We start from the raw sequence: 20,738 nt of genomic DNA, 5'->3' as shown, positions 1-20,738 counted from the left end.
CCCAGAACAATCATCTCTAATCTGTATTTCATCATACATTTCTATCAGTAGAAAACTGGGGGGAGAGGGGCCAGGTGGGGCATGCACTCCTAATTTCTATATGTTTAATTTGTGTAATGTTTAATTATAAGTTAGATATACATAGTACTATGCTGATAATTGTTCATTAATTAACCTTGTAGAAAAGTAGAAATTTTAAAGGATGAAATAAAAAAATAATATTTGATACAAGCATCAGTAAGGGGCTTCTGTCATTGGTTGAGTGAGGGAGTGATGTGGTCTAGCCTGAGTTTTAGGAAACTTGCCTCTGGAGCTGTGTGGAAGAGGAATTAGAAAGGCGAGGACCATTAAGCCCATTGAGCAAGCAAAGAAACTGAAATGTAAGAGGTTAAGTAATTTGTCCAGGGTCCTATATCTACTAAATGACCAAGACTCTAGTGGGTTTTTTTTTTTGTTTTATTTTGTTTGGTTTTATTGCTAAATAGTCAGTGGACACAGAGTCCAATATGGACTTCTGTTTACAAAATTTCTTGATTTTATTGTCCTGAAATAATAAAGTATCAGCCTTTAGATACATGAAGAAAAAGGGGGAAGTGCAAAGCTTGAAGGCCTTATGTAGAAAGTAATTTCAGGTGAATTTTGAAGGAGGCATGATTCTCAGAGGTAGGGAGAGGGAAGGAGGGAGTCTGTTCCAGTTCTTGGGGATGGTCCATCAGTCAACAAACATTTATTAAGTGTCTGCGGTGTGCTGGACACACAGTCTGGCCAGTGAGAAGGCATAGAAATGAGAAATGGAGCTGGCTATGAGCCAAGAGTAAGGCCAGTTTAACACGATCAGAAGAAAAACAAAGGGGATTGATGTGGAATAATGGTGAAATAGATTGACTGAAGCCAAGTCATAAAGAGCTTTAAATGCTAAAACAAGGAGTTTATATTTGATTCTAGAGGAAATGAAGGAGAGTATCATGATTATACCCACATTTGAGAAAAATCACTATGTGGAGGAAAGACTGGGATGGGGACAAATGAAACAAGGGGAAGAATAAAAACATTATTATAGTCATCTAGGTGAGAGACTAATTGGAGTGATGGACCCTATTGAGTAGACCCTACTGTTTAGATGAGAATACTGAGACCCAGAGGGGCACAGTTATTTGCCTAGACTCCCATGGCTAATAAGTGACCAATGGAACCTTGACTTCTAACTGTAAAGCTATTACAGCGTTAGTCTCTGAATAAAGAGCAGCTCCCTAACTACAATTCAACAGAAAAAATAGATAGTCACAAATAGCCCCTTCCTAGAGATTTTCAAGTGAAAACTAGTCATTTCTGGGTCAGATCCAAACTGAACCGAATAGCCTCTAAGGTCCCTTCTCTCTCTGAGATTCTGTGCATCTGTCAGGCCAAGCTTTATCTGCTTTTTGTGTCTTGTTTTGTTTTATCTTTCCAATCAATCCAAAGCAAAATTTAATATTTTCATTTCCTTTGGCCAGTTTTTGTCAGTCAGCACTAAAGCAGCCTCAGCAAAATTAAAAATAAATGATCTTTTACACTGCTTCAGAGTACAGTTGAAGCATTTCCCCTTGGGCCTGTGGGCTGACTGAAAGCCCTGCTTCTTTCCGATGGATCAGGGCAGGAGAAAGGAGCAAGGAGAGGAGGAGGTTTGAAAGAGGGATAAAGAGCTGAAAATCCTGGAAACTTGTGACCATTCGGGACTAGTGAGAATTTTCAGAGCATTACCCTACTGATGCATTATCTACAGGTATCATCTTTCCCCCACTGAGGCTGTCATTCAGAGCACTTGCTAGGGACTAGGGAGACTTTTAGACAATTTGAAGAAGAGCCCCTATACAAAGGGATCTTTGAAGGGAAAGATGATACATGTAGAAAAAACAATAACTTACCAACAGTGTGAGAGAGAGAGAGAGCAATGAACAGTTTTATTAAAATCATACGTTTGAAAAAGAGCATCGTATAGTTGGGCAAGCACTGAATGTAGAGTCTGAGGATCTAAGTTCAAATCTACTCAGTTGGAACTTTGAAAAAGTCACCCGCCTTTCTGGGACTCACTTTCCACATCTGTAAGATCAGGTGATTCTAGATAATTTCTAAGGCCCCTTTTAAACTGTTTTCTGCATGTAATAGTACTTTTCTCATTCATGCTGTGGGCCAATGTGGCCTTTTCTCTTGGGTAGTAGTTTGATTTCAAGCAGGGATATGCTGGATCAGTCAGTTGTTAAATTTTCAGTGTGAGCATTTATGCTTTGAAAATCCCCAAACACTACCTATCAGAGCATGACTTATTATTTTGTTGATTTTCTAGACTTAAGAATTAATAATGAAGAAAATGTTAATATAGCAAACTTAACTCAAAACTTTGTTATGCCTATATCTCCCCCCAAGAAGCACTTGTTAAACATTCATGACACCCCTGATTTTAAGTGCTCTCAGGTGAAGAATGTGCTATGGGGTTATTATGTACTAAGTTTTTAATTTTAAAAGGTTTATTATAGTAATATCAATGAATGGGAAGCATTCTTATTGGAAAGTTTTCTTTTCTCATGAAAAACACAGCTTGAATGTGGAAAATTATACCAAAAGCAAACTTTGTTTTGAGAAATCTCATTACCCTTTTTTGGGGGGCAAATATATACATATATATGTGTGTGTGTATGTATATATACATATACATGCACACAGAGCTTTTCTTAATTTTAAATAACAACGTCTCATTATTAATGTCAATTAAAGTTCTTCTCTTCATTTCACTTCATGAGCCAAGTACCAAGTTCAGAAGTTCATTGAACATCCTTAAATCTTTTATTGCTTTGGTTTTTGTTGTTGAGTTTTCTTTCCCCAAAAGTCTAGCCCAAACTCTAGTGATCCCAACTATGTTCTGCTTGACCAAATATTGACCTGCCTTTGCCATATGAAGAAACTTAAGCCAAATTCTTTTACCCCAAATCATTTTCCAGCTAGTTCACTCCATACAAGTCAGCAAACTTTGAAGTGTAGTGAGTAAAAACAAAAATGCCTTTGATGTATAGACAAGGAAGAGTGTTTCATTTAGGCGAGCCGAGGAAAGGAGATACACTTGCTCACACTGATAGATGGGGTTACTGCCCTAATCATTCTAGCACTGTTCATAAAACTATTCTTGTTTAATCTGGTAGTTGTGCCACTGACGGTCTTTTGGTCATGAATGTTTTATATATGTTTATATATATATATATAAACATATATGTTTTTTATAATGTTTTGATGAAATTAGGGATCTTCCTTCTCTTGCACAGAAGTTGTCACTTATTGATGGATTAACATGACAGTATTGTCCTAGTTGGGTAACTAGATGGCTTAGTGAATAGAGACCTTCCTGTGGTCAGGAAGACCTGAGATTAAATTTGGCCTCAGATACATATTAGCTGTGTGACCCTGGGCAAGTCACTTAACCACTATTTGCCCTTAATCCACTGGAGAAGAAAATTGCAAACCACTCTAGTATCTTTGCTCAGAAATCGCTATGGCCAGTATGGTGCACTGTGTCACAAAGAATTGGACATGACTGATCTACTGAACAACAACACAGTTGTCCTAGTAGCTAGACAGGGACAAATTATTATATCTTAGAAATTACATCTTATATATCAGGCTACAATGCATGAAATTCTCTTCCCTATTTCATTTTAACATGGAATGAATTATGGATAGAGCACTGGACTTGGAGTCAGGAAACCTGAGTTCAAATTTGACCTCAGACACTTACTAGGTGTATGTCTCTGGACAAGTCACTTAACCTCTGTCTGCCTCAGTTGTAAAATAGGGATCATAATAGCACTTCCCTCACAAGGTTGTTGTGAGGATTAATAAGGTAATATTTGTAAAATGCTTACTTAGCACAGTGCTTGTCACATGAAAGGCACTTAGTAAATACACATGCCCTTCCCTCTACTTAAAATACCTTTTTCTCCTCCATTCAAGACTGAACATAAAGCCATCAGAAAGAAAGCAGTGACTGTATGTTAGGAGATTTACTGGCATCCTTAAGTCAAAGCTCAATAAGAAGTGCATGTTTAAAATAATTAATACCTACATAACACCAATTAACATATACTTTTAGAATTGTAAAATGGATCACAGATGAACAAAGTACCTAAACAAAATATAACATTAACAAAACAAAAGTCTCTCTCAGGGTAGCTATAAAAATATTAATATTTCCTCATCAATAAAGAATATTTATGAATGTTCTCAGAACTCATGAAAACAGCTTAAAAACTTAGAGAAACCCTTCTGCAACCAACTGATGTCACTTAGCAGACCAGTAGTACATGGCAACAATGAAACATATGATAAATTTGTCCAATGTAACCGATTTAGAAACGGGTAAGGAGAAATCTGTTTGTTGTTACATTGTTTCTGCATCAATCTCTGATAGACGGACCAAGTTTTTGCCACTGTTTCTTTGAGTCACTTCCTATGTGAGGCCCTCCTGTGGAAACCAACAAATAAACGAGCTAAATCATTAAAAAGTGAAATCTAGGTATTGATTGGATAACTACGAATAATTGGATGAGGTAAAATGGAAGTGTAAAAGAGCAAAGAGTGGCTGGGCTCCATGATCAGCATTAGATACCTCTTTTCTATCATATACAGAAGTTTAAAGAATCGCATTCTACAGCCTCATGTGGTGTAAAGAATCCCCTTGGGTTAATGTTATAGCAGTTGATATCTGATGATCTTCTTAGACAAATTATCTTTTGCTCAATCAAGGGAAATTTATATTTCTCGGAAAAATTGAGTAGCTAGAGAGCTTTTATTTTCATCATATTCATTTTGAATTGGTTTACTTGGAAAGATATGCAGATGTGTATAGCGTATATGGTTTCTAAGGTTAGGTCCTACTAGTTAAAAAAATAGTTATCATTTCCAGCTGCTCATCAAGTAGTTGCTAGACTGGTCTACCTCTGGACTTTGGAATTTCTGTCCTAAATATCTCCCCAGTTTGTACACAGAAGCACCACTATTGGGGGAGGGGGGGACACTTCTGTTGATGCTGATTTTTGGCAGGTTTTTTTAAGCCCCCATTGTTGAATGAAAATATGGGGAAGCTTGGAAAAAAAGAAGGGAGGGAGCACCGTTTAAAACAAGTCAGCTGTTTTCCTTACTTTATCTTACCCCTTACTGTTTACATTTCAGGCTCAGCTATGTGAACCATGCAGAGGATCTGGCCTCCAAACTACTCCAGTGTTTCCCAAAGAACAGATTGTCTGCCCCGGCAGCCCTGAACCATGAGTATTTCAGTGATCTGCCCCCCCGGCTATGGGAGCTAACTGATAGTGAGTATGACCCAATCTCCAAGTCCCATGAAAGCAATGAAATTGGTATACACATGCCCACAAACCCACACACACAGGACTGGACATGTACATATACATATATAATGCGTGTGTTTACTGGAATCCTGCCATTCAAAGTGCAGAGTTTGCTTGACACAGGAAGAAAATGGATTCCTTTTTCGCTATCTCCACTCTGCAGTGTGTAGCAAGATATCTTTGTATTTGATTGCGTGTGCATCCAAAAGAATTATCTGAGTAGTCAGTCAAAAAGCAAAAGAAAAATGCAATTTACATATTTAGTGCTTTCCACATACAGTACTTTGTAACTGGCTACAGTACACAGAATATTTTTTTTTTATAAAAGATTCATTTCTATTTGATTCTCAGATATTATCTTTGTTAGAACAATAACCTTGAAACAGACTGGCTGAGGAGCACAGAATTGACAACTGGTTAATTTACTAAGCAAAAAAATGTAAGAATGGTGATTCGTAATTCACTTTAACCCAGACATGCTTTTGGTTTTTTCAGAGGCAACCCTTCTCCCAGCCTTTTAAAACAAAACATTCTCCTAGTGGATTTGCATTTTGCTTTTACAAAAAAGAAAGTTCTTATTTACACAGCCTTTTTCAATTACATTTTAAATATTTGGGAAGGATTTATGGCAGGGAGGTCCTTATCTCTTTTCCAAAGTGTAAAGCCTCCGTCTTGTGAAATCTTGTAAAATTGGATTGCAGTAAGAATATTTCTGATCTGTAGAGATATGTTCCACCCAAATGACAAGCTCTGGCTATTTGTTCTTGCAGGATTTAACATTTAAAAATTGAGGTTATTTTCTAAAGCTGTCTTTAGATAGCTTTAAATATTGCATATTTAATATTCAATTAATTTAATTAATATCGAATTACATATTTAATAACATATTTGGTGTTTATTTCTCTGTATATGAGACATTTTGTACACTTGGAGATAGAATTTACTTTCTTTACTCTCCTAGATTTTGGAATTTTCTTTGCTTATTGCTCTTTTGGGTTCCTCGTTGACCACAGTATAACCCCATCACTTGGTGACAGAACCCTAGGAAATGTTTCCCATGGGGGAGAAAACTATACAATGATACTGCACATTTAATTACAAATGCTTTCTTTTCCATCTATGTATATGTACAGACACATGGATGTCCTTACACATGAGTAATTTGACTACTTCCTGTCCCCTGAGCAACCCACACATTGCTCCCCCTAGAAATATTCCTTAGGGAAAGGGCCTAGATCTCGAATTTCGTTGGTATAGGGAATTCTCTGATGAGAATTCTGCTATTACAGGTTGGCACCTTCTTTGCATTTTAAAGTTTTAGAAAGTTGCCTATAGAACAGGAAAATCAAGTGATTTGCTTTGGATCACACAGGTAACAAGTGTCAGAGGTGGAATTTGAACCCAAACCTTCTTGACCAGTGGACGACAAATTAGTCCTTCTGTTTTATTTCTTATCCCAAAAAAGTCAAAGAGCTGACCATCACAACAGCTCTACCCATTTTTTTTAAATTAAAGATGAAATCCCCGTGACTAGATAATGAAATGATGATGAATCTCTCTCTGCTGGAAAAAAAATGATACAGAGAGCTTCATTAGTTTATGATTCATCAAACATCAAACATCCGGTTTGTTTTTCATTTAGTGTAACAGATAACTCCAAAGCACTCAGCGTTGGTGACATCTCAATCCCATCTGACTCAACGATTGAGCTTAAGCCAGGATTTTGATAGTCTCCGAGTTGTGAATTCTGTAGTAGTGCTTCCCTGTTAATATGGACTTATTACCCACTTGCCACTTAGTTATCAGCCAGTGGTTAAATCCAGTTCTATCAGTGGAGTAAATGCCTGCACATTATCACTCGGCAGCAGGCTGCCAGCAGAGACAGCCTTGTCCCCATCATTAACGAGCACAATGTATGCAGAACACCAGAGGGGAATTAAAGCCACAAAAAATACCTCAGGGTGGCATTTTTAATATGAGAATTTAATTTGTAATTTCACAGATTAAGAATTTTGGCTGCATTAATCCTTTTATCAGCTCACAGCAGGTTATTTGCAGAAGTATAACCATAAGGCGATATTCATTGGCAGAAACACGTCTTTGCATAGCGTTAAACATCAGGAGCGGTGGAACCTTTTGAAGGGGGGAGAATAAAGATGAAAAATCATTATATTTTTAAAGCAAGATTCTGCTAAAGGCCTCCGGTAACAATTTCGAGTTACAGAAATGCTATTTCTGTGTCTAGTAGATAATCATTATGGAGCATAAATCCAGTGGCAAAAAAAAAAAAGTACAATCCCAGTATGGAATACTACAATCACTTCTATTTAGAACAACCTGGTCCCCCTTGTAAACATGTTTACAAAACAAAGGATTCACAGACTTGGAGTCTTGGAGAAGTACTCCTTTATGGGAAGTTACTGGTTTAGGGACTTCGGGTCTAGGCTTTCCCTCATGAGCTCTACAAAGGTTTTTCTTACAAACTTGCACAGTGGCAACTTGGGCATATGTAGAATCATGTGAATGCAAATGGACAGTGGAGTGGACTGTAGCAACAATATTGTAGCTCGTTCCTTCTCCCAAGAGAGTGTTTTTTTAAGGAGGCCTTCATGGTAAGGAACCTTGCAGAATCAATAAAGGAATTGGCCTAAGGACAAAATCTTGGTTTGGATGCATGCATCAGAGTAGACCTCATATTGTCAAAGATGACTTGTAACACTTTTTGGAAGGTAACACTAAGGAGGAAAGACTTCTGTAAACTGGAAACATAAGCTATTTAGGGAGGAAGGAAGGAAGGTGGAAGGGAGCGAGAGAGAAGGGAAAAAAGAAAGGAAGGAGGAAGGAAGGAAGGAAGGAAGGAAGGAAGGAAGGAAGGAAGGAAGGAAGGAAGGAAGGAAGGAAGGAAGGAAGGAAGAAAAAAAAGTCAGTCAGTCAAATAACTTCTGAAGGAACATCGTCCTCATAAATCTTTCTTCCCCTTCTCCATAACCCAAGCTATACTCTAAGAATATAATGCTTTGATGTAATTGGCTAAGACTCCCTTAGTCACTTTGATAGTGGATTGAAAAAAATGAAGAACATGCCTGTTGTCGGTATGCTGCTTTGCTACCACAAAAAGACCCACAGACATTTTAACGTCGCTCCTTATTGTTCTACTTCTTTAAACTACCTCAGACCCATTTGCATAGGACCCATATATGTAAATAATTTATGACCCACCTTCAAATGAAGCAAAGTGAGAAACAAGAATGACAAATGGTGAAGATGGCATGTGCCCTGGCACTGGAAGCCAGTTAATTCTTGTGGCTCTGACTCCATGTACCTTATCATTTGCTCTCCATCCTAAAAGCCCAGCAGCCTTGCTCCACTTCCTCTCAGAGATTTAATTGCTGAGAAATAAAGAGAGGGCTGGGCATAGAAGGAATTCATTACTTCCACCAAATACACTACAGGGCATTCTCTAGTGTATACTATCAAGTTTCATAAATAATTAAAGCTGAACTACCCTTGTCAGAGTAAATGAACATAGTACACTTTACAGTACCGAGGCCCTGATTTTATACATTCATTTTCTAATTCATAAAATGTGCATCTGTGAAGGATGAGTCCCATTTTAGGAAGAGCTAGCAAGGATTTTTTACAGATTCTTCTGGGTTTTTTCACACTTGGAAGCATCCTGATGGGTATTTCTTTTTTTAAAAAATGACCCATTATAAATAAAAAGGGCACACATTCACCTAAAAGAAGGTTGAGAACCACCTGTTGCCAAAATTCCTCACATGATTGTTTATCATGAGTTATCCTAAGGGTCTTTGGTTATTTGTAAAGAATCCGAGAATGTTAGAGCTGGGAGAAGCTTTAGCGATGTCAAATCCCTTTATTTTACATATGAGGAAACTGAAGCCCATGATTATGGGCTTGAAGTAGAAAGTTAGCAGCAGACAGGTGTGATGGCATGTGTCTGTCACTCCTGAGGCTGGGGTCTTGCTCGATCTCTGGAGTTCTAAGCTACAGTAGGCTAGACTGATCCAGTGTCCCCACCGAGTCCAGCACCACCATAGTAAGCCCATGAGAGTAGAGGTCTGCCTAATGAGGAACAGAGCAACCCAGGTCAGAAACAAAGTAGGTCAAAGTTCCCTCCCTAATCAATGAGGGGTTGTCTCTATGAGTGACTGCTGTACTTCCACCTTAGATGACAGTGAGGTAGGGAGATATGGCAAAGAGGGAGGAAGGAAAGGTGGGGGAGAGAGAGAGAGAGGGAGGGAGGGAGGGAAAGAGGGAGGGAGGGGGGAGAGGGGGGGAGGGGAGGGGGGAGAGGGGGGGAGGGAAGGAGGGAGAGAGAGAGAGAGAGAGAGAGAGAGAGAGAGAGAGAGAATATTAGAGTGGGAGAAGGAAGGAAGGAAGGAAGGAAGGAAGGAAGGAAGGAAGGAAGGAAGGAAGGAAGGAAGGAAGGAAGGAAGGAAGGAAGGAAGGAAGAGAAAGAAGTTTGGAAAGAGGGAAGGCCAAAACTAACTCTTAGATTGTATGTCTGGTTTGTTTTTGTGTTTTTTTAACTGCATCACAACGTCTCTCTAGTCTCTGTATCTGAGGAGTTCCTCAGCATATGTTAGATAAGGAAAGGAATGAAGTGAGGTCAGTTAGCTGGTCACCAGATCTTTACCGAACACCAGTAATGTTCCTCTTCTTAAGCCATATGTCATGAGGAATGTTTTTTAGCGGATGGAGCCACGATCTCATCTGTGTGCATCTCGTCTGTGTGGATGTTTATCATAGGACATGCACTATTTCATCCTGGCGGATTCTTCCCACAAGAAGATTAGTGATCCTAACCAATGTGCTATAGTCCTTTCCTGAACTATCTTAAGCTTCCCCCATGCAGTGCTCTGTGTCCTCCCTCTGTTGTCAGAGGCAGCCTGGCAACACAGTGGATAGAGTGCTGGGCCTGGAGGCAGGAAGACCTGGGTGGGAATCCCACCTCTGACACTGACTGACTGTATAACCTCAGGTAGGACATTTCATCTCTCGAAGCTTTATTTTTCTCATCTGTAAAATGGAGATAATCTCTTCCTCCCAAGGGTTGTTGTAAGGTTCCAATGAGATCCCATTTTTAAAGTACATCAGAAAATTTAAAATGCTATGTCAGTGTCAATTAGTATAATTGTTCCTCCTCCCCCAAGTTCTTACGACATCACCAGCCCACTTCCTTTTCTAAACTTACATTCCTCAAAAATAATCACTTACATAAATTCTTGTGTGCAGATCATCAGAGGTAATCTGCTGTAACCTAAAGTCACAGTGGATCCATCCATTACCCATGGGTCATCTTCAATCTAGGTCCCTTAGACACTGTGGGGAATGTGAAAGCAGGTTTTGCCACAGCAACCTCTCTGCCCTCCCAGAGCTTACAGTCATTTTGCAGAGAGAAGACCTGATCTAAGTAAACTAATTCAGCAACAGTATAAGATGGCAAGGTAGCACCAGTCCATAAGGTGGTTTTTGATCCTTTCATTTTTCTTAGTACCAGGACTATTTACCTTGGTCATTTCTCTATCACATCTTCCATTATGTCCAAAAAAAACCAAATTGGATTTGAATAGGGAGAAAACAAGGATAATATAGAAATGCAGGTCCCACTAAAGTCTTCTTGTCCAAAAGGAGGAGAGACAGCAGGAAGACATTGTTAACTTAGAGAATAACAAATAATAAAGCCCTACTTTTGGATAGTGAAAACATCTTTATGCACATTATCTCACTTGATCCTCTAACGGCCCTAGGAGTACCATTATGAGTGGGCTAAGACTTGTGCTTTAGGTTAGAGGTGGATTTGGGTGGATTTAATTAGGGCAAGCTTCTCAGTGTAAGGAGGTTTATTGAGTTGAGGCTGGCTGACTAGCTGGTATTCCCAAAAGCAAGAGATTTGGAAACTAAAAGGGAGATTCTTCTAGCCCACAAGAAATCCAGCCATGGTAAGGTATAGTGTGGGGTTTAGGAAAAGAAGGGGTCAGATGTGTTACATCACATCTGGTGGAGGAGAGTTTGAAGATATTAGGAATTTTTATTAGATCTGGAAGGCAATGTAGGGTCATAATTAATGGATATTGGTCCTGGGAGAATTGTGGAGCAAACAGAGGCTTGGGAATTCTCAAAAGGGAGGTTTTCCTGTTCCAGATAGGAGATAAATATTGCCTGGACCAGGGGTTTTCTGATCAAGACAAAAAAAAGCAGGATGCTTTGAACAGCGTTATGAAGAATGGAGCCATTTATCACCGTGTCTGTCAGATCAGACAGCTCTGCTCCCCAAGACTTGCCCGGTGTTTTCTCTCCTTCACTCAAGTTACCCTGTGCCTACAATGTTCTTCCTTCTCTTTGCTAACTAGCTTTTGAAGCCTACTCAAATGCCACCCTTTCCATGAAGCCTGCTTACTGCCCCCTACCGTCACTGCCACCAGCACCACCACCACCTTACGGAGCATATCTTTGCCGCGTCATGGGCAAAAATCCGTTGCATCTGTTCTGAATGATTTTGCTGGTATAGTTACCCTGCTTGTGCCACATCCCCCTGCTACTGTCTCAGCTACATATGTTGTCCTCGTGCTTAACTCACGTCTCCTCTGTACACTGAAGTTGCTCAAGAAGCGTTTGCTGTGTTAAAGTGAATTGCTTCCAAATTGTATTGTGATTTTGCTTTTGCAACAGTTGGTCATTCTGGTGAGAAAGATGTTAAGCATTCATTGATTCAACGAATGTATATTAGGGGGCCCTCTCCAATCATCCCAGTCTGTGTCTGGTCACTGGATCTAGAAGGCTCCAGAGGAGACAATGAGACTAGTGACTTTGCACAGCCTTTCCTCACTTGAATCCAATTCATTTGCAAGTCATAGCACATCACCTCCCTGATGTCATGGTCCTCTTTAAGAACGAAGGACAAACAACGAATGTTTATTAAGCAGATACTACATTGTGGGGCACGGTGGTGGGTTCTGGACATACCAGGTTGAAGGATACCTCCAAGGAGCTTCCATTCTATATAGTTACTCAGCTATGAGTCATATGTGTTCAGGGGAGGACTTGACAAAGAAATTGGAGGAAAGGAGGGTCATTCTCCTCAGGAGCAGGGGGAATCAGAGAGATTCTTGTGAAAGTTGTGGAAGCAGAGCTGAGCTTTGGCATGGAAAATATTACCCTATATTTTGGGCAAGGGATGGTAGTCCAACATACATAGATATCTCCATGGCTTCACTTTCTCTGTATCCTTGTGCTCGTAAGCATGAACTAATTTGAAACTCTGCGAGCAGCGTATATCTTGTTCAGTTGCTTCAGTTGTGTCTGACTCTTGGCAACCCTATGTGGGGTTTTCTTGGCAGGAATACTGGAGTACTTTGCTGTTTCCTCCTCCAGCTCATTTTACAGTCGAGGAAACTGAGGCAAACAGGGTTAAGTGACTTCCCCAGGGTCACATAGTTAGTAAGTGTCTGTGTCAGTATTTGAACTCCTTGTCCTGACTTCAAGTCCATCCATTCCTCTATTGTACCATCTGGCTGCCAGAAAGGATCTGGAAAACTATAATATAATATATATGTATATATTGAGAGCTATATGTAGAAAATGTATGTATATATGTAAGAGATATTTATAGGGGGAAAGAGAGATGACCCTGGAGCTACAATCTTAAAGGAGACCATGAATTCCAAGAGGTGGAACTTAGGAGGAGGTACATTTCCAAGCTACATCTATGATCTCATCAGTGTCAGCACCTAATCCTACGGTTGGTACAGATTATTAACCAGCCACATCTTTTCATCCTAGGTGATTCTCACCCATGTATCCTATAAAGCCTCCACAGGCAGTGCTCCCTTGCTTGGAGCCTTTCCATAGGTCTCTTGATAGTTACAAATTGTACATGAATATAGATGTACATTGAGACAGTTAGGTGGAACAGTGGATAGAACCCTGGACCTGGAATTAGGAAGACCCGAGCTCAAATCCAGCCTCAGATATATACTAGCCATGTGACCTTGGATCATTTGCCTTAATTCACAGGAGAAGGAAATGACAAACTATTCCAGTATCTTTGCCAAGAAAACGCCAAGTGGGGTCACAAAGAGTGGACACAACTGAAACGATTCAACAACAGAAAGTCTTGATGTTGTTCTCCTGTGTAAATTCTTCATTGGTGGTTTGTAGTAATAAAAACAGAAGGAAATATGTTAATAAGTAATATCAAAAATTTCCATTTTGCCCACAGTGTCTTCTGTTTTTACTGTCCCAAATGTAAGATTACAACCAGAAGTTGGAGAAAGTATGCGGGCCTTTGGAAAAAATAGTTATGGCAAAAGTCTATCAAACAGCAAGCACTGAAGAACACATGGTTGCCGAAGGGGATGCAGGTAAGACAGCACAAATTGCTTTGAAAGCTGCGTTTGTGAGAAAAGTTGAAATAAGAAACCCACCCCCACCCCCTGCCATGAATGCAATATTTCAGATTCTTTTCTATAGATTTTTTTTTCCTTCTAAAGATATCATAGAAGCATCCTGTTTTCAATACCATCCAACTGGCCATGGATACCATTAAGAAGTCAAGTTAGTTCTCTGTATGTCCTACAAAATGGTGCCCTGACTCAGCTTCAATGCTGCTATCTAAGTATTTGGGTCTTGATTTGCTCAACAACCTCTTTTTTAGGCTCTCCATATTCTAATTTTGTCACCTTACTCCTTTCTACCTCATAACTTACTCCCCCAGAAAATGGGTTGATTTTGTCAGACCCACGGATGTACTGGAGCCTGCTGGTACCAGCTTGGGGCCAGTCATTAAATTTTTAGTGTGAGGATTTGCACCTCATAAAATTGGCAAGTGCTGCAAATCAGGATTTAATTTATTGTTTTGTTGATTGTCTAGACTTAAGAAACTGAAGGAGAATAATGCTAATACAGGGTACACTTAAAAGGATGTCATCCTCTTAGAGAACCAGTGTTAAACATTTGCCAGCACATCCCTGGTCAGAGCCTGGGTAAAGTGTGATCAAATGCTGGGTAGCAACAGCTGGCACCACTAGAAATAATTTGGATTCAGGTAGAACATGAAACCATTTGTGTTTGTTAGGTAGGGATTAGTGCCTGCTGTCACTATCCTGGAGAAAACAGAGAGGACTGTGGAGGTATCACATCAGTTGGAGATTAACATAGCTAGAGATGAGCATTTGAGTGAGTCATACTCACTCAGAGAAGACTAGAGCTGAATAGGAAAGAAAACCAGGAAGTGAAAACAGTAGAGATTAGTGAGATGTCAGAGGGAAAAGAAGATTGGATTTGGAAACAGAAGACCTGGACTTTGTAACCTTGGTTCTGCTAAGGTCCAGGACCACTTTTGTGCTCTCAGACAAGCCATGATCGGATGTCCATCTGTACCAAGAATGCGCCGGAGCCAGTTGGTGCGGGCTTGGGGGTAATCACCCAAGGTGTTAGGGCCTTTGAGTACAACTCCTGACATTGAGTGGGTAATATGGAGCAGGACTCTTTATTGGTTACTTCTTGAGATATAGAGAGATATAGATCTCTACAGTGTATACACAGTGGATATTTATATATAGCATATAGTGTGTGCATATAGTATACATGTATAATAGAGTATACCTGTAATGTATGTGTGTGTACATATATCTACATGGGTATATATTATATGTATATCTGTGTATGTGTATATGTGTGTATATGCATGTGTATTTATTTCCTCTATTTCCTAAAAGTCTTTGTGTAGTTTTAAGCTTTAATCTTTAAAAATTTTTAAATATTTAACTCATCATGCCAGCATAAATAAACTACTCTACCTATTGTTGTGATGATCGAATGAGATAGCCTTGTGTATACACACACACACACACACACACACACACACAAACACACACTCACGACTGATGACATGCTTTACACATCTTCTCCAGCCCATGAAACTAGCTATTAGAAATACATTTATATTATGAGCTCTGATTTTGTAAAACCTTGGATTTTAGGGTCACTTTTTAGGTGCATGGGCTTATTAATCTGAGTATGAGGTAGATTTTCTATTGTAATCACATTGATTAACCTGTAAAGTTGCTTTCTGGGCCCATTACTCATCCTGTGCCTCAGGGCATGACTGTACTGGCATTTCAAGAGCATGGGCTACTATCAAAATTGCTTTCACGGTTACCATGGTGAACAAGCCTGCCAGTTCTGCTTTGGTCACTATTGATCATGTGGATGATTGGTCAATACTGTGACTCGTCTGGTTTACAGAGTTGGGAGCCCGAGCTCTCTCTTTTGTACAGTGAGCAAGGAAAAGCTCCCTCTCAGGAGCATGATTATGATTTATGAATGATCCTGAGATGAAAGATGCCAAGATGAAAGATTCTGTAAATGCTGGTCAGAATTACTACTGAACTGGGCCCTCTTTGGTAAAGAACCATAGCCAAACCTAAAAAATCCTGAAATTTCTTCCATTGTTATTCTTTCCAGAATTTCCAAGGTTCAAGGGGTGGGAGAAAGAAAAACTCCGGTAGCTCATCTTCCCCTCACTATTTTAGGGCATAGAAACTTGGAACTCAGAATTCAGTTAGCCAAGCCAAGGCAGGACTGAATTTCTGACCAATAGCCTCAGGATTCTTAAAGCAGTGTGATACAAGAGGGTAATCATATGACTTTTGGTTATTGAACATATATTGCCATAATGAGACTCCCAGCTTTATAAATTTCAGTAGAAACAGAACAAATGTACTTGGTCTATATTGTTCCTACAACACATACATCCACAAACATACTCAGACAACCCTGGATTTCAGTTCAGGGCTGCTGAGTTTTTTCTTCACCATCAGGTTTTTTAATTAGCCTAGGAATAACATGAGAATAGCCAATCAAAGCAGGCATAACATCTTTCAAGTTATCTGTGTCAGACCTAAAGAATCCTAGTGCCAGAAACATTACCAATATGGCAGCCAAGAGTATACATGGGAAAGACTTTTTAAAGGAGGCTTGGAGCTGCCATTATCAACACTGGAAAGCCATTCCAGGAAAGCATTTTCTCTGCAGTCTCATTCATTAAAAATATGTATGTCTGTGTGTGTGTGTGTGTGTGTGTGTGTGTGTGTGTATGTATATTTGTGTGTGTTTGCCTTTTGGTGTTTTGTTATATATTATTAACATTTATTTGTTATATTATTAAATATTATTTTATTATTACAATTCATGCTTGTTATATCATTAAGTCCAGGGGCAAGCTTATGCCTCGACTGTGATTATCATTCCTCAAGGACTATTCTCTACCTGGGGTAGGTAGGTGGCTCAGTGGGTAGAGTGCTGGACCTGGAGTCAGGAAGATTCATCTTCCTGAGTTCCAATCCAGCCTCAGACACATTAGCCGTGTGACCGTAGGTAATTCACTTATCTCTCTTTGCCTCAGTGTTCTCATCTATAAAAGGAGGTGGTGAAGGAAGTGGCCTGGACTACAGCCTCCCTGCAGCTACCCTGAGAGACAGCTTGAAACACACACACACACACACACACACACACACACACACACACACACACGCACACGCACGCACTCCAGTGTCTTTGCCCAGGAAATCTCAGATGGGGTTTGAAGAGTCACACACGACTGAGAAATGACTGAACAACGGCCAAGGATTATTCGTTAGCCACACAGATATTTTCTTGATCTGCTTTGTCACTTGCCTGTTAACCTTTTACGGCTTTATCTTTGTTTTCCTTCAATTCCTTCTCTATTCCTTCTCTGTTCATCAGTGCTGTTGAGAAACATTGAGTGGTGTTGGTGTGTGTGTGTGTGTGTGTGTGTGTGTGTGTGTGTGCATGCATGCGTGCGTGTGTGTGCCTGTGTGTGTGGTGTGTGTGTCTCTCTGTGTGTGTATGTGTGTGTGCGTGTGTCTCTGTGTGTGTATGTATGTGTGTATGTGTGTGTGTCTGTGGTATGTGTGTGTGTCTCTGTGTGTGTATGTGTGTGTGCGTGTGTGTGGTGTGTGTCTCTGTGTGTGTATGTATGTGTGTGTATGTGTGTGTGTGCATGTGTGTATGTGTATGTCTGTGTGTGGTGTGTGTGTCTCTGTGTGTGTGTCTCTGTATGTGTGTGTGTTTCAAGCTGTCTCTCAGAGTAGCTGCAGGGAGGCTGTAGTCCAGGCATGTTTCTGTCAATCAGGAGACACCTCATTTGAATTCCCTGCCTGTGTTGGGGTTTTGAGCCTATCTGTGCAATGACTAGTTAATCACACTAGAAAGCCAGATAATACCAACCATGCACTAGTCGCTTCAACCAGCATCTAAAGATAAAACTGGGGAAGTTATAATGTAGAAGGTCTGCCTGAAAAGAGATTCATGGGAGAAAAAATCTACCACAGCTCCTGATTTTTCTCTTGTTGATTTACATCAGTGTATAAGCAGGCAACAGCATCTTAAACTTGCCCAAATGTCTGTGGATAAAGCAACAGCACAGGGAGCACGGATGGGGGTGGGGATTCCACTATGACAAGTCTTTAAGCTAGGACTTTAATAACCCAGCTTTGGGGACTTAAACGAAAATAACTGTGAAGAAGCATTCATTGTATGACTGCAGCCATTGTAAAGATGGAAGACTAAGTAGTGAGGATGATGTGTTTCCAGCCCTAATTTCCCTCCCATATCTCAATACCAAATTATTTCTATACATGTATGTTGAGGGTCACTTTAATTATTTAGCTAATCATGCAGGATTTGCATAAATTGGCTTTAGTGGAAAGGCTAATAAGATGCATTTTGCTTTGCAGCTGAAAGCAATTTAGGTTTTAGAGTCTAGTAACAACCAAAATGAGTGACTTAAAATTATAAGCGTCTGTACTTAAAATGGGGCAAGTGCCACTGGCTCATTAAGATTTGTTTTTGCTTTTTGGTTTGTGTTTGAGGTTTTGTTTTTTTCACATTTTTCCTGTCTTCATTCAGAAATGTTACTTGATGGTTTTATGGCTTTTCCCCCTCCTTGTGCTTATTCAGCATCAAAGGGGGAGACCACCAGAAAGAGAAAGCTCTCAATGATCCACGCATGGAAGTTTCCCTAAAGAAAGGACAAAAAAGTCAAGCTACATTGACGTTTGTGTCAGTTGTTATTATTACTCATTCTCGTTAGTGATATACACATATTGTTATTGTTTAGTCAGTTCAGTCATGGCCAAGTCTTTGGGATCCCATTTGGGGCTTTCTTGGCAAAGATACCAGAGTGGTTTCCCATTTCCTTCTCCAGCTCATTTTATAGAGGAGAAAACTGAGGCCAAGAGGGTGAAGTGACTTACCAAGGGTCACACAGCTAGTAAGTATCTGAAGTGGGGTCTTCCTGACTCCAGTCTCAGCACTCCATACATTATGGCTCCACTTAATTACCCCATACATACACACATATATACACTATATGTATATATGTATATATATATATATATATATATATATATATATATAAAATACATACATATATATGCAATTTATATTTATATACACACATACCTTCATGCAAATACCACACATGCTCCTAGGACAACTTTAATTTCCTAATCATATGAGAAAGGAGTGGGACAATGCATTGTCTAGTTCCTTCGTTGATGGATATGATGAATAAAATGTCTTGTCTTCAGTTTTGACTTATTTCAGAACATAAGATGAAAAAGTCATGCACGTAGATTCTGATATGTCATCTGTCGACAAACCAACTCATCTTCAAATGTAGTAACTGGTAGAAATCACAAAAAGATTTCATTATTTGGAAAATGAAAATAATTTTCTTCAAGTTAGATTGTAAGTTCACATTTCCATAGCATTTTAAGGTTTACAAAACACTTTCCTGACAAAAAGGAAGTATGGTTCCCATTTTACAGATTAATTAAATGAGACCTAAAGAATGGGCACGTGACTCACAACTTGTCCATGTCAGAACCCTGGGACTTGCCTTTGGAGTTCTCCTTACTCAAAATTCACTGGGCTTTCCATTGAGTGACTAGGTCTTTTTGTCAGCATAACTAAGTTCAAATATTCAACTAGATGAACTTTTAGAGGCCCCTCTTCCCAATCTCTTCATGTTATTATCAAGGATGTTCAATGTATTTTATTCACAAGCATACTCAGCCTTTTCATTACTGTGAATCTAGGAAAGATTTTCTAATTTTTGTTTTAAGTAAATGATATAATATTTGTAAAGCACTTGGCACATAATAGGTGCTTAATAAATGCTTATTCCCTTCCCCTTCTTCAAAAAGTGACTGTTCATAAAGGACATTATTATAATTGTAAACTAAAGAAAGGGATACTTGAATAAATTTAGCTTTAAAAAGCATAGGGCTACTTTTGCATAGGGCTACTTTGCATAGGGCTACTTTTACTCAAACCCTTACCCTGAAGTAGAGGACAACCTTTTCAGCAATATCTCTTTGGCTAAAAGAATATTTTTCCAGCCAGACCTTGTTCTTTGCCACTTTCTCGTGATGTTCTCATGGTAGAGTTTAAGGACTGAGGACCACAAGTAGGTCCTTTTAAAATTTAAAGTTTTAAGGTGATTAATTGGGGTTTATTTTTGCCTTTTTCTCATTATATAAAAGAGCCCCAAAGCCATGTACTATAGTGTTGTACCGTGGAAAACAAGATGGTCAGTCAAAAGGAAGCTAGGAGAGAAGAGGGAATATTTCTTTTGGTTGGCAAGGGAAAAGATGAACAACCCAGCTGGCCCTGATAGGAACTGAGCTCTGCCAAGCAGAAGTGCCTCCAGAGGAGGCAAGATAGTACAACAAGAAAAGAAATGGCCAGACAGATAGGAAGAAAACAAGTATAGAGTAGTGTCGTGGAATCCTAGAGAGAAGAGGATATTAAGGAGAACAGAGTGATTGATATTATCAGAGGCTCCAGAGAGGCCAAGAAGAATGAGCATTGAGGAGAGGAACCCAAAGGCATTAGATCTGACCTTTAGAGTTAATTCTACCTACAGAGTTAAAATTTGAGGAGAGGGCAAAATTGTTTATACATTTACTGAAATAAAAATAAAAATGAGAAGTAATCATGATCACAGACAAAGCAAGAGAAAAAAAGACCCGATTAAAAGAAAGAAACAGGAAACTACATTTTGCTGAAAGGTAGTAACACACATGCACCAAGTAGCATGGCATCTACATACTTGAGTGAAATTATAAAGAGAAATAACAGCAAAACCTTAATAGCAAAGGACCTTAATTTACCCTTTTCAGACCTAGATAAGTCTAACCTAAATAAATAAATAAAAAGAGTAAAGGACCTGAATAATATTTTAGAAAATTTAAATGTGATTTATCTATGGAGATTATTGAATGGAAATAAGGAATATGCAGTGCATGAACC

The 20,738-nt window shown here is 39.3% G+C and overlaps 1 protein-coding gene and 1 long non-coding RNA gene across 4 annotated transcripts in view; one reads left to right on the top strand and one right to left on the bottom strand.

Moving 5' to 3' along the window:
- CDK14 (cyclin dependent kinase 14) overlaps window positions 1–20,738 on the top strand; it is a 678,242-nt gene that overhangs the window by 555,148 nt on the left and 102,356 nt on the right. For all 3 annotated transcript variants that reach the window (XM_072651519.1, XM_072651521.1, XM_072651520.1), the window contains 2 exons: window positions 5,197–5,336; window positions 13,618–13,759. In XM_072651519.1, coding sequence (XP_072507620.1) covers window positions 5,197–5,336; window positions 13,618–13,730 — 253 coding nt within the window. In that variant the 3' untranslated portion in view covers window positions 13,731–13,759. The remainder of the gene's footprint in view (window positions 1–5,196; window positions 5,337–13,617; window positions 13,760–20,738) is intronic.
- LOC140532728 (uncharacterized) lies at window positions 7,335–10,257 on the bottom strand. Its single transcript, XR_011976649.1, has 2 exons — window positions 10,033–10,257; window positions 7,335–7,505 (listed from the first exon to the last, which is right to left on the bottom strand). It is a non-coding gene; the product is annotated as an uncharacterized lncRNA (long non-coding RNA).

Source organism: Notamacropus eugenii, chromosome 3, assembly GCF_028372415.1.
Source record: "Notamacropus eugenii isolate mMacEug1 chromosome 3, mMacEug1.pri_v2, whole genome shotgun sequence".
In the NCBI taxonomy this organism is placed as follows: Eukaryota; Metazoa; Chordata; class Mammalia; order Diprotodontia; family Macropodidae; genus Notamacropus; species Notamacropus eugenii.
This window is presented reverse-complemented; position numbering and strand designations above follow the sequence as displayed.